We start from the raw sequence: 14,955 nt of genomic DNA, 5'->3' as shown, positions 1-14,955 counted from the left end.
CCTATCCCATTTTCTTTTTTTTTTTCTGTGGCGGAGTCATGCTCTGTCACCAGGCTGGAATGCAATGGTATGATCTTGGCTTATTGCAACCTCCACCTCCCGGGTTCAAGCGATTCTCCTGCCTCACCCTCCTGAGTAGCTGGGACTACAGGTGTGCACCACCACGCCCAGCTAATTTTTGTATTTTTAGTAGAGATGGGGTCACACCATGTTGGCCAGGATGGTCTCGATCTCTTGACCTTGTGATCTGCCCACCTCAGCCTCCCAAAGTGCTGGGATTACAAGCATGAGCCACTGCGCCCAGCCCCCTACCCCATTTTCTGATCTGCCTGTCAAACCCTGCCCACTTACCTCTAAATAAAGTATTATGATGCCTAAAGATGTTCATGACAGCATTATGTTCAATATTCAAAAACCGAAAACAGCTGAGTATGGTAGCACATGCCTATAGTCCCAGCTACTTGAAAGGCTGAGGTGGGAGGATCTCTTGAACTCAGTTGGAGTCCAGCCTGGGCAACAATGCAAGACTCTATTTCAAACAAAACAAAACAAAAAAATCTATCTAAATCCCCCAAATATGAAAACATTTTATACAATGGATTAACATTTTGTCATAATGGATTCCCATAATGGAATATTATGCAATCATCAAAATGTTTATATAATTACATAAAATGTTAAAAATATGGCTATAAAATGGTAAAACTGCATAAACAGAATGATCTCCACTATGTAAATTACATTACATATACATAAAAAAGAGATAATTAACAGAAAATACATCAAAACATTAAGAGTATTTGTATCTGGTTAACGGAATTATGGGCAATTGGCTAGGTGTGGTGGCTCACGCCTGTAATCCCAGCATTTCGGGAGACCGAGGCAGGCAGATCACAAGGTCAGGAGTTTGAGACCAGCCTGACCAACACGGTGAAATCCCATCTCTACTAACAATACAGAAATTAGCTGGGCGTGGTGGGGCGAGCACCTGTAATCCGAGCTACTCAGGAGGCTGAGGCAGGAGAATTGCTTGAACCCGGGAGGCGGAGCTTACAGTGAGCCCAGACTGCACCACTGCACTCCAGCCTGGGCAACAGAGTGAGGCTCCATCTCAAAAAAAAAGAATTATGGGCAATTGGGGTTTTTTATCTGTGTTTTTTCCCTCTCAAGTTTTAAATAGTTAACAGGTATTACTTTCAAAATCAGAAAAACTCCGAAAATACCTTAAACTATTGAAGATTTTCCTGGAGATTTCCCAACCACACACAAATTTAATCATTCCTTTGTCTGATTCAAGTACAAACTCTCTTTGTTGCACACAACACACTCTTGTTTTAGACCTTATGATTCTATATTTTAATACATGTTTGTCAGGGAGTTGTCTGAAAACAGGAAATGTATGGTTCAACTTTAATTCCTACCAGCCTTACACTTGGTAGAAACCAGCTAAATGTTTTAATTACTCACACTAGTAGCTACATGCAAATGACCAATAAATGCCTAATCAGTCATTTGTAAATGTAAATCATCAACACACTCAACAAATATTTACCATGTGCCCAAAATATCTCAGGTACTGTCACAGCCCCTGGAGACACTTCAGTGAAAAGGTCCTTGCCCTTGTGGAGCCTACATTCTAGTGCGTTAGAACAAAACGAAATAAACCGGCTCATTACAGAGAGTGATGAATACTATAAAGACAATGTAGTATAAGAGGAATTAGGGAAGATGTGGGTAAAGAATAGAACATCAAAGGCATATTGAGGGAGAGGCAGGAAGAGAGCAGGGCTGACCTCGGCAGAGTGGGGGCTCAGGGAGGAGACCCACAGGAGGGGCCAGGAGCTGGGAGAAGGGGCCTGGAGGGGTGGGGGCCTTTAGAAGGAGGGGGAAGGGATGGAGGGAACAGGGAGCAGGGTGCGAACTTGGATCTCCGCCCCCTCCCCCTTCAGAGCTGCAGCGCCTCCTGACTGAGCCCCAATTTTGTCAAAATCTGTATATGGTATATGCACAGAAAGGAAACAGAAATAATACCTGTTCACTTGAAAAACAAGGTTGTTGCACAATATGGGCACTTTGTCCTATTTTTATAAAATGAAAACTAATAAGCCCCTCCTCTAGAGTGCTGTATGTTTGTGAGATTCCAAAACAAAAGGTCTGGGAGACTGCACTCCCCTCCTGGTTACCTCTGTGGTCTGAGGTTGGGAGAGTGGAGGAGAGTTCTTACTTCCAGTTAGGTAATAGTCTCTGAGTCTCAAATAGGATAATAATCCCTAATTCACAAGAATGTGTAAGGATTACATAAAATAATTTATGTGGAAAGTGTGATGCCAGTACTGGCATTCTGGTTCCCCATATTTGTGTTAGTAGTGTCTGTTTAGAGAAGGACATCAAAATAATACAACGCCCAAAAGCTGGAGCACGTGGATTATGATTTTGAACACAGGTGCCAAAAGAAACTTAACAATGTAAATCCCATCCCTTTGATCAGGAATTCCTTAATAGTTATATGGTTAACAAAAATACTACCTCATGCTATCCTTCTTAACTGTTTATCTGACCTCAGGATTCTACTACTAGTTACAACATCTTTATTTACTTATTTTATTTTTTTCTTTTTTTGAGATGAAATCTCACTCTGTCACCCAGGCTGGATACAGTGGGGCAATCTCGGCTCACCGCAACCTCCACCCACGGGTTCAAGCTATTCTCCTGCCTCAGCCTGTGAGTAGCTGCGATTACAGACGTGCAACATCACGCCTGGCTAATTTTTTGTATTTTTAGTAGAGCACGGTCTCACCATGTTTGCCAGCCTGGTCTCGAACTCCTGACCTCAGGTGATCTGCCTGCCTCGGCCTCCCAAAGTGCTTTGAGATTACAGGCATAAGCCACCACACCCAACCTGTAATTGCTTTAAACAATGATGTGGCAGAGAGTTGGACAGTCTACCCATAAAATCAAATGCGAACACAGAAACAGATTTATAATAAATGATCCAAACATTATCTGTCAGCCTTTCCTCCATAAACTCACAAACTTTACTGGTTTTCACTATTTTAAATTATCTGCTTATCTAGGTTATATTTCTCCGGTCCAAAAAAGGAAAATAAATTTTCCACTCCAGGCCGGGCGCGGTGGCTCAAGCCTGTAATCCCAGCACTTTGGGAGGCCGAGACGGGCAGATCACGAGGTCAGGAGATCGAGACCATTCTGGCTAACACAGTGAAACGCCGTCTCTACTAAAAAATTCAAAAAACTAGCTGGGCGAGGTGGCGGGCGCCTGTAGTCCCAGCTACTCGGGAGGCTGAGGCAGGAGAATGGCGTGAACCCGGGAGGCGGAGCTTGCAGTGAGCTGAGATCCGGCCACTGCACTCCAGCCTGGGCGACAGCGAGACTCCGTCACAAAAAAATAAGTAAATAAAAATAAAAATAAAAAATAAATTTTCCACTCCAGATTGCAAAAGAGAGGTGCTTCTAGATACATTTACCTCTTGTCTCCTTTAATTGTTGCTTATCTGAAACTTAAGAACTAGGACTCCTAAAGTTTGAGTAGGGGGTTCAATTGTCAGATCACTAAGATGTTTCCTCTGAAATATTCCCTCCCATCCCTAATCAGCCCTCAAAAACCCTAGCACATCTTTAAGATAGAAAATTGTTTGCCTTTTACATCTCTGCTTTCTAATCTCACATGCCTGGAATTAATGACTGCCTGAATGGGCCTACTCTAACCTGTTCTTTGTCAAACAAACCAGAAAATGCCCTTATTTATTTATTTATTTATTTATTTATTTATTTATTTATTTATTTTGAGACTGTCTCACTCTGTCACCCAGGATGGAGTACGGTGGCGCAATCTCGGCTCACTGCAACCTCCGCCTCCTGGGTTCAAGCAATTCTCCTGCCTTAGCCTCCTGAGCAGCTGGGATTATAGGTGCATGCCACCACACCCAGCGAATGTTTGTATTTTTAGTAGAGACGGCATTTCACCATGTTGGTCAGGCTGGTCTTGAACTCCTGACCTCGTGATCCACCCACCTTGGCCTCCCAAAGTGCTGGGATTACAGGAGTAAGCCACCTCACCTGGAAAATTTTTTAATTTTAATTTTTTTAGAGACAGGGTCTCACTCTGTCACCTAGGCTGGAGTGCAGTGGCACAATCATGGCTCACTATAACCTCAAACTCCTGAGCTCAAGCAATCCTCCTGCCTCAGCCTCCTGAGTAGCTAGAACTACAAGCATATAACACTATGCCCAGCTAATTTAAAAAAAATTTTTTTTTGAGACAGTGTCTTACTATATTGCCCAAGCTGGTCTTGAACAACTGGACTCAAGTAATCCTCCCACCTTGGCCTCCCAAAGTGCTGCAAATACAGTCCTCAGCAGCCACACCCAGCCTTCTCCTTAATATTTCTAAGTGTTATTGTCAAAATTATCCTGACTCTCATTCTAGTCTGCTCTATTGTTAATAACTCGACATGACAAGTACAGAAACAAACCAAATCACCATAACAAGATAAACTAACTCCAAAAGAGTGAGTCAATCAACGATAAAGGGATAAAGAAAAATCTAACTCTTAAGACATAAGCTAGTGTTCCCATTTATTGGCTGTCATAAACCTTTTATGTCAAAGCAAGAACTCTGCTTACTTCTTGGCATACCAAACCTACATATATGAAGTCACAGACCAGAACTATGGGGTGTCCATAAAGTCTGGGGAACATAATATTTTATATTTTTACAAATTGAAGATGTCCTTTATAGTATTATGTACATTCACCTATGTTTCCATATTCTATAGATACCTTGTATAGAAATACTAGAATGGGCCAGGCACGGTGGCTCATGCCTGTAATCCCAACATTTTGGGAGGCCAAGGTGGGGGATCACCTGAGGTCAGGAGTTTGAGACCAGCCTGACCAACATGGAGAAACCCCATCTCTACTAAAAAAAAATACAAAATTAGCAGGGCATGGTGGCACATGCCTATCATCCCAGCTACTTGGGAGGCTGAGGTAGGAGAATTGCTTGAACCCAGTAGGCGGAGCTGAGATCGCACCATTGCACTCCAGCCTTGGCTACAAGAGTGAAACTCCGTCTAAAAAAAAAAAAAAAAAAGAAATACTAGAATGGAGAATCTGTCACAAAAATATTAAATATACCACATTGTAAAGATAAAGGACAAAATTATAACTTGGTTTAAATGTTCATTCATTCATTTAATGAATACCTACTAAGTGTCAGGCACTTCTAGGCACTGATTTACTTCATGGCATTGACCATTTAATTAGTTGCACTGAGTTACTGCAGACAGGGAGTTACTTGTTTTTGATCTTGACCTTGAAATGAGTTTGAATGCTTGAGGAATGAAGCTATTTGGCCACACAATAGTCCTATGCATACATAATCAGTACACAATGTTTCCTTCCCTTTGTGTGTATTAATTCTATGATCACTTCAAATAATATAAAGGCTGTTTTGTGCCCATTTCTGTTTCTCTCCTCTGAGGCCTGCCAACAAGCATTTATATAATAATATTTATTATTTCTGAGAATTATATAATAGTGCTTTTTAGGAGAGAAAAGTAGGCTTTATTCCAAGATGCTAAGTTATCGTAGTACTTTAATTCACTAGTACTTTCCCATATTATATGGGAAAGTATATGCATTCCCATAAATATGCATTCCTATAAAATGCAAATATTAGAATGGTTTCACATTAAGAAGTTTAAATGCCCAGCACCATAAAGAACACTAAAGAGTGTGAAAACTAAATGTAGCAGAACTGAAGTATAATAGGTGAAATGTGGCATTTGAACCCTCACAGAAGCAGCTACCCACAAGGTATAAGGACCAGCTGTAGAAAATTCCTTGTGAGGCTGGTTTCTAACGCAAGTACAGCAACCTCCCCAGGAAAGCCTCCTATAAGTATGGTTATATTACCTCAACTCTCAAGATCAAAACTTGAGGCTCCATCCTGAATTCTAACTCCGACAACCACACTGGCCCCTACAGAGAGTCAGACATGGCCTACAGGGAAATGGTGGTAAGGAGATTCAAATTAGACCCTTGATATCCCCAGAACCATCAAAATCAACCCAACCCTTATAGCAGTCAGAAAATTGAGAGTTTTAAGCATTTCTCCCATCACCAATTAAAATGTTCATGGATCCAGGAAAACCCTTACGCTTACATTGGTGAGTCAGCCACAAGCACAAGCAGATAGTCACACATCTCCACCATTAGTGTGACATAAGTCTATATATACTCCCTCATCTTCAGACCACCATGACTAGCTTTCTAGAATAGGCAGTTACCCTAATATACAAAGTGCCTTTCAATGTTCTTCCATGCCTCTTTCTAGCCCCCTCCACTATATGCCATCAGCTAGTGTTTAACTTTGGACTACTGAATATCAACAATATTTCCTCTTTTAAACTCTAACTCCGACTACAATTACAGAAGTTAGGCAGGCATCCAAAAGCCACAACAGTATTTCTCTAACAGTATATAATTTTCAGAACACTTTGTATACATTCTCTCACAAACCAAACCCTGAAGCTAGGCTCCCTCTCCCCTCCCAGCTCCTTTTCCCTTCTGTCCACTCTCTCTCCCCCAGTCCTTCCCTCCATTTTCGCAGACTGGGAAAAGGAATCACTGGATAAGTGACTTGACCCTATCATTAGTGAGAGAGCCAAGGCTTTAACCAGTGTCTTCCTTATTCCAAGCTTCATGGGTTGTCCACTACTGTATGCTCCCCTCCATCTAATTCTCTTTCCTCAGTAAAATCAAACTTTGCTTTTTTTTTTTTTCTTTTTTTTTTTTTTTAAGACAGAGTCTCGCTCTATTGCCTAGGCTGGAGTGCAATAGCCTAATTTCGGCTCACTGCAACCTCCGCCTCCCGGGTTCAAGTGATTCTCCTGCCTCAGCCTCCTGAGTAGCTGCAATTACAAGAGCCCGCCACCACGCCCAGCTAATTTTCGCATTGTTAGTAAAGACAGGGTTTCACCAGGTTGGCCAGGCTGGTCTCAAACTCCTGACCTCAGATGATCCATCCACCTCGGCCTCCCGAAGTGTTGGGATTATAGGTGTTAGCCACCGCGCCTGGCCTCAAACTTCTCATATTGCAGTAAACAAAGCACTTTTTTTTTTTTTGAGATGGAGTTTCACTCTTGCCATCCAGGCTGGAGGGCAATAGCATGATCTCAGCTCACTGCAACCTCCACCTCCCAGGGTCAAGCAATTTTCCTGCCTCAGCCTCCTGAGTAGCTGGGATTACAGGCACCCACCACCACACTCAGCCAATATTTGTAGTTTTTTAGTAGAGACAGGGTTTCACCATGTTGGCCACGTTGGTCTTGAACTCCTGACCTCAGGTGATACACCCACCTCGACCTCCCAAAGTGCTGGGATTACAGGCATGAGCCACCGTGCCTGAGCAACAGAGCATAATCTTTTGATACCTGCAGATCAAAATACTATAAAAAATCAACTTAGCAATGAAAACCAGTTCCAACTGGACAGCATTACACCTTATACAGCCCTTGAAATACATCAAATTGGGCCAGGCATAGTGGCTCACACCTGTAATCCCAGCACTTTGGAAGGCTGAGGTGGGCAGATCACAAGGCCAGGAGTTCAAGACCAGCCTGCCAACATAGTGAAACCCCGTCTCTACTAAAAATACCCAAAAAATTAGCCGGGCATGGTGGCAGGCACCTGTAATCCCAGCTCCTTGGGAAGCTGAGGCAGGAGAATCACTTGAACCTGGGAGGCAGAGGTTGCAGTGAGCAGAGATCGTGCCATTGCACTCCAGCCTGGGCAACAGTGTGAAACTCTGTCTCAGAAAAAAAAAGAAAAAAAAGAAACACATCAAATTGGCTAACCAACAGAGAAAGCTATGTCAGTAGAAATTTGTGTCTTTGTCAGAGGATATCTAAATTACATTTCTAAGAGGGTTCTTTGGTACTAACTCACGACGAGGTCATAAAAGAGTTTAAACAAAGCTAACCACTTTTCAACATGCAATTTTGAAGCGCATAGTTTTATATTAACGTTTCTAGTAGCACAAAAACCTAATATTTCCTAACCAATCCCTCTTTTAAATAGAAAATAGATATGTGGTTTTGCTGGCATTCATATCAACCATGTCATAACAGGTTCTGAAACAGTTTGTGGGGATGAGTGGACCTTAAAGTGGTTTTGCATTTTTAAGAAACCAACTAGAAAAGAGTTTTAAATCTAGGTCATACTATCCTTATTCAAAAGCAAGCATAAACAAGACCATTTATATTACCTCCTGAAAAGATGGTCTTAAAAAAAAAGGCGGGGGGCCAGATGCGGTGGCTCACACCTCTAATCCCAGCACTTTGGGAGGCCAAGGCTGGCAGATAACTCGAGATCACGAGTTCAAAATTAGCCTGGCCAACACGGTGAAACCCCGTCACCCTGTCTCTACTAAAAATACAAAAACTAGTGGGGCATGGTGGTGCACACCTGTAATCCCTGCTCCTAGGGAGGTTGAGGAATGAGAATTGCTTGAACAGGGAAGGCAGAGGTTGCAGTCAGCCAAGATCATGCCACTATACTCTAGCCTGGGCGACAGATTCTGTCTTTAAAAAAAAAAAAAAAGGAAATGGACAAAACACAAACTACTCGGAAAAAAAAGGAAAAGGAACACAAACTACTTGAAAAATATTGATATTTCCTAAAAATTTATTATGAGTAGGCATATTTGTTTTGCTTTTAATATCATTTGTATTCCCATGAATTCATGTAAGAAATTTCTTCCTTTGTTATTGATAACACACCAGCAAAACTAATACTAAGTTATATTTAACTAGACATATCATAAAATATAAAACTCCCTGCAATCACCTTTAACTTGGGAGCAGAAGGAAAAGGAGACAGATAGGCTAGGTGCGTTGGCTCATGCCTGTAATCCCAGCACTTTCGGAGGCCGATGCAGGCAGAACCGAGGTCAGGAGTTCAAGACCAGCCTGGCCAACACAGTGAAACCCCATCTCTACCAAAAATACAAAAATCAGCCAGGCATGGTGGCGCATGCCTGTAGTCCCAGCTACTTGGGAGGCTGAGGCATGAGAATCGTTTGAACCCAGAGGTGGAGGTTGCAGTAAGCCGAGATCGTACCACTGTACTCCAGCCTGGGGAACAGAGTGAGACTTCATCTCAAAAAAAAAAAAAAAAAAAAAAAAGGAGAGGAATAAAGGCAGAGATACAGACAGAAAGCATGGAATAATGTGAATTTTTTTTCCAAATTAAATTTGAATCCAGACAATCTGCTGCTAAAGCCTGCTTCTGTGACAAATTATCAACTTGAACCTGGGTAAGTCACTTCCTATTTCGGGACTTTGATTTCATAATATTCAAAAATATATAAAGTAAACAGAAAAAATTATAACTGGTGAATCATCATGGAAGTATATTTATAGTCACTGTATTTTTTTCTTCCTGCATTTCTACAAATACAAAATTTTTTCAAAACACAACTTCCAGCGTATCTCATAGGGTCAAGTACAGATTCAGTCCAGTTTCTTACATCTACACTGCACTATTAAGCAATGCCCTAGAGGTAGAATAGTCAAGGGAGTAGGAGCCATGGGCTCTGGAGGCAACTTTGCCAATTACTGGCTGTGATCTTAAACAAATAGTGTAAATTTACTGAACCTCAATTTATTTGTCAATATAACAAGGATAATAGGCCGGGTACAGTGGCTCATGCCTGTAATCCCAGCATTTTGGGAGGCTGAGGTGGGCAGATCACAAGGTCAGGAGTTCGAGACCAGCCTGACCAACATGGTGAAACCCTGTCTCTACTAAAAATACAAAAATTAGCTGGACATGGTAGCACGCACCTGTAATCCCAGCTACTCACGAGGCTGAGGCAGGAGAATCGCTTGAACCCGGGAGGCAGAGTTTGCAGTAAGCCAAGATCACGCCACTGCACTCCAGTCTGGGCGACAGAGCGTGACTCCGTCCCCCCAAAAAACAAAAACAAAACAAAAAAATAAGCAAGAATAATAATAGTCCTCCTATGTCAAAGGAGTTCCTATCTCAAAGGAGTTCTAGTGAGAAACTAGATGTAAAGTGTTTGGCACAGGGCCTGGCCCATAGGTAAATGCTGGATCATCACATTACTACGATGGCCAAAGGCTCTGATCATGAGGGTACCATCAGATAGGAAAAAAGAACAAATGGCATTACACTGACGTTTGGGGATATTTAGAATGCAGTGTATGAAAAACTGGTAATCTACTTTGGTAGGCCAAGGCAGGCAGATCACCTGAGGTCAGGAGTTCAAGACCAGCCTGACCAATAGGGCGAAATTCCATCTCTACTAACAATACAAAAATTAGCTGGGTATGGTACTGGGCGCCTGTTATCCCAGCTACTTGGGAAGCTGAGGCAGGAGAATCACATGAACCCGGGAAGTGGAGGCTGCAGTGAGCCAACATCGCACACTGCACTCCAGCCTGCGTGACAGGGTGAGACACTGTCTCAAAAAAAAAAAAAAAAAAAAAAAAAGCCGGGCGCAGTGGCTCAAGCCTGTAATCCCAGCACTTTGGGAGGCCGAGACGGGCGGATCACGAGGTCAGGAGATCGAGACCATCCTGGCGAACACGGTGAAACCCCGTCTCTACTAAAAAATACAAAAAAAAACTAGCCGGGCGAGGTGGCAGACGTCTGTAGTCCCAGCTACTTGGGAGACTGAGGCAGGAGAATGGCGTGAACCCAGGAGGCGGAGCTTGCAGTGAGCTGAGATCCAGCCACTGCACTCCAGCCTGGGCGACAGAGCAAGACTCTGTCTCCAAAAAAAAAAAGAAAGAAAAAAGAAAAAAAATCAGTAATCAATATTATGACAAGATCATGCAAAGCCTATGGTCACCATTACAATAACAATAGTCATAACCTTACATTTATGGGATACCTTACTATAGGCCAGGCACTGTGCTATGCAGTTTATATTTAGTTTCACATTTTATTCCCATTTTACAGGTGAGGAATTGAGAGCCAGCATGTTTATATAATTTGTTCATGATTACAAAGCCAGTAACTGGCAAAATGGAGATTTAAATCCAGGCAATCTGCTGTCAAAGCTTGCCTCTGACAGAAATTATCAACCTGAACCTGGGTAAGTCACCTCACATGTTGGGACTTTGATTTTACCCTCTGTAAAATGAGCAGAGTAGTCTAGAATGGGTGCTCTCAAAAGTCCCTCCTAATGTTTTCTTGACAGCAATGCTATTTAAACCCAAATTTACAACATAATATCTCAGCTCTAGTCCTTTTATTAAATTGGTGCATAAGTAATTGTGGGTTTTGCCATTACTTTTATGGCAAAAGAGTAATGGCAAAACCCTCAATTACTTACGCGCCAAACTCATACATACCTAGGCTTTCTTGTCTTATAGAAATATAGAAAGACTCATATATATAATTCCCTTCAGTGGAGTGCCTCACTGTTCCTGAGCTCTGTTGCTGAGAGGTGCATCACCAAAATGCATCGGCCTAATAGAAAACTTCACTAACCCTTTGAATGGAATCCAAAGAGAATCTTACTTAAAATGAATTCTACCAGACAGCACCTGCACTACATGGACATTAAGGACACATACAACAAACTTAGCTAGAACTGTAGGACTTGAGTTCAGTCACTCTACCTCTCATGATCTCAGTTTCCCTATTTAGAGAAATGAAGTGACTTTTAGATAAAAGTAATCCCTAAGAAAGCAGCCACCAAAACCCAGGGAAACAAATCAACTTTATTAGAATAAAAAAGTATTATAGTTTGTAAAACAACATTCAAATACAGTGATTGCTAGGCCAGGCATGGTGGCTCATGCCTGTAATCCCAGCACTTTGGGACGCCAAGGCAGGTGGATCACCTAAGGTCAGGAGTTCAAGACCAGCTTGGCCAACATGGTGAAACCCGTCTCTACTAAAAATATAAAAAATTAGCCGGGCGTGGTGGTGGACGCCTTTAATCCCGGCTACTTGGGAGGCTGTGGCAGGAGAATTGCTTGAACTGGGGAGGCGGAGGTTGCAGTGAGCCAAGATCATGCCACTGCACTCCAGCCTGGGCAACAAAAGTGAAACTTTGTCTCAAAAAAAAAAAAACAGTGATAGTGATTGCTTTTACAATATAAACCATGTAAGTAAAGCTACTCAAAATCTATTGTGTTGGTAGAAACTCGCAAAAAAGAAGCAGTGCAGGGTAGAATGGGTTTCTTTAAAAATTTTAACATACATTAGAGTAGATCACTGTAGAAAGACTCTTTTATTAATAGCTCAAAAAGTCTGTTAAATAAAAAATAAAGTTGGTATTCTATAAACTCTGATTTAAATAAAATCACATTTGCCAGAGTAAATATTTTGAAAAAGACATCAGAACCACTTATTTTCTGCCTTATTTAGAAAAACTATTTCAACAATGCACATACACAAAATTCTGCACACAAGACTCAGGTGTTCTTTGTTTCTAAGACAAACTTGGTACAGTTATCAACAGAAACCAAGTCTAATATTCCAGCCAAAGCACAACCAGCTTCCTCCTCTGATCCTAAAATTGCTTCAACACCCTAAGCTCTGTTTTATGAAAAAGAAATGAGACATAATGTATATGTAATTCTTCCTGAGGCCAAATAAATAATGCTCAATTTTCAATAAAATCTGTCCTCCTACAAATTTTTTGGCCATTTTTGCCTATCTAATAGCATCACCAGGGATGGAAAGATGAGACTCAACTCAATCCAGTCCATTTGGCTCTTACTAGCATCATTGGTGAATGGTTTGCTGAGTAACAAATGGCAATCCCTATACTACTCGTCAATATCAGGTTTGAGGAAACTATGTAGATTTAATCTCTCGCTAATCCCCATGCCAGGAGATAATTCACCAACAGCTAGTTGTATTCAGAGTCAACTCCTAGAAAAAGATAACAAGATCTGTCTACATTATCAGCTCCCGAAACTCCCTGTAAGATTTTAGGTTATCCTCCAGGACTGAACTCAGGTAGGGAGCATGAGAATAAAGAGAGGGAATGTTAGAAAAAGAAGGCCTCTCCTACCAAATGCAGCCTCCCTGCCCTACCCCCTCCAAAAATAAGCACATAAATTCCAGAAAGCAAATTCCTCCTTTTGTCTATGAAACGAATCCCATCTTGCAAAATATCTTCATTTTATTAAAATAAACAAACTTTAGAATGGGAAGAAATACAACTTAATATTAAAATCTTCCATTCCTGAAGGATCGTTGTGAAAATCCCTTGTGAAGATCCTCTCTTGTTAAAAACTCTCATATACACAATTTAGAGGTTTCAGGGACTCCCTTGAACTGTCAAAGTTAAAAATTACTATTCTAACCTAGAGAGTCATGTTCTTCTCAATAACCTCATCTCTTCCTTCATGAATGGGAGCCACTCCAAACATCTGCAATGTAAAGAGATGAAGGCTGCAACTGCACCTGACACTATACCTCTGTCAAACTGTCAGTTCTACCAAGCACTCCTCAAAGGATTTCTGCTTCATTTCCTTGACCATCCAAATTGGGTCTTGATGGAGGCCTTCCCCTCTCCCCTTTTTATTTAACTGAGCCTAGAAGCTTATAACCAAATCAACTTATACCTGAAGGATAAGCGTTTGCCTGGGAGCAAAAGCTGCCCGTGAACATACACCCGTACTACACCTTTCCAACCCAAGATGCCCAGGACGCTGCCAACTGCGATGGCTGTGGACTAGATCAGACAGCAAGAACAGAAACAAGGACACTCTTCATTTCAACCTTTTTGTCTGGGGCACTTCCTGAGTTTTTCATTGGCATTTAACACCAAGACACAAGACTCATTTTTCATTAAAGTTGCAAGACTTTCACTTTGCCCAGTTTCAAATGATGTAATTGATCTGTATTGTCTTCTTAACCCAACTGGTGAAGGACACTGCAGCTTTAAATATTTCAGTGCTAGCTAGCAAATAGACTCCATTGCAATATGGCTCTGAAGGTCACGTCCTATTGTCTCTTACCTCTTGCAAAAAAAAAAAAAAAAAATCCTTCTTCTAGGTAACATGGAAAGGGTTGCCCTTAGAATTTCCACTCTTCCACCTTCTTGCCTTACACAGTTGTGAGTGTTGATTGGAATCTCACACTCATAATTTTCCCAGCAGGGGCAATATGCTGATTGTTATTAATGATTCTAGCACCTTAGCGAGACATAAACACATGTGTTCACATTAGTTCAATTGAGCATATGCAACCGTCTGAAATAGCACCACTCAAGGGTTGTTAACCTCTTTAAGAGTAAAGCCAGGGTGGTTTGGGTGTGGACAGCTTGCAGGCGGCACCCTGAGCCCAGGATTGCATAACCTGAAATGTGTAGCTACTCAAAATGATAGGAATCTCAGCCTACTCATCCTGGGACTATGCCGGCACCCTGCCACACACTTGCAGCTTTACTTGTCAAAGGAAGTCAAAATAAGAGGTACAAACACCATGAAGGAAAAAATAAACTAAAAGAAAACGGCTTCTTCTACCCTGAAGGGACGAATACGATTCCTCCAGCAATCGCAACGTTCTCCCAACCTCATCTTCCGAGAATGGAACAGCCCTAAAGAACTGGAGGCTTCGGAAGGAGAAAGAGGAGCCGGACATTGCTGCTCTTTTTAAATAAAAGCGGGTAGATGATTAAAAGTCAGAGAAGGGGCAAAAGAAGCGGGGCAGGGGGAAGGAGTGTGCAGGTGCATCAGAGCATTACCTGAAATGGCAACAGATTGTTACCATTATCGGTCCGGAAAGCGTTATCCTCCATCCAGGACTTAGAAGTGAGCGGGGCCGCGCGAGGGAACTTGGGCGGCGCGATCACGTTGCTGGAGAAGGGTTTTTTGAGTGGCGAGATGGGGTTGAGCGGGGAAGGCACCCCGACACCCACACCCACGCCCACACCGACCG

The 14,955-nt window shown here is 42.1% G+C and overlaps 1 protein-coding gene across 1 annotated transcript in view; it reads right to left on the bottom strand.

Moving 5' to 3' along the window:
- Positions 1–14,884, bottom strand: part of CPEB3 (cytoplasmic polyadenylation element binding protein 3) — a 207,632-nt gene extending 192,748 nt beyond the window's left edge. Inside the window, exon 1 of the mRNA XM_011995849.1 lies at positions 14,762–14,884. Within this exon, the coding sequence (XP_011851239.1) occupies positions 14,762–14,815 (54 nt within the window). The 5' untranslated portion in view covers positions 14,816–14,884. The remainder of the gene's footprint in view (positions 1–14,761) is intronic.
- Between the last annotated feature and the right edge of the window lie 71 nt (positions 14,885–14,955).

Source organism: Mandrillus leucophaeus, unplaced genomic scaffold (genome assembly GCF_000951045.1).
Source record: "Mandrillus leucophaeus isolate KB7577 unplaced genomic scaffold, Mleu.le_1.0 Scaffold1133, whole genome shotgun sequence".
In the NCBI taxonomy this organism is placed as follows: Eukaryota; Metazoa; Chordata; class Mammalia; order Primates; family Cercopithecidae; genus Mandrillus; species Mandrillus leucophaeus.
Note: the sequence above shows the minus strand (reverse complement) of the source record. Positions and strands in the feature narration are given on the sequence as shown.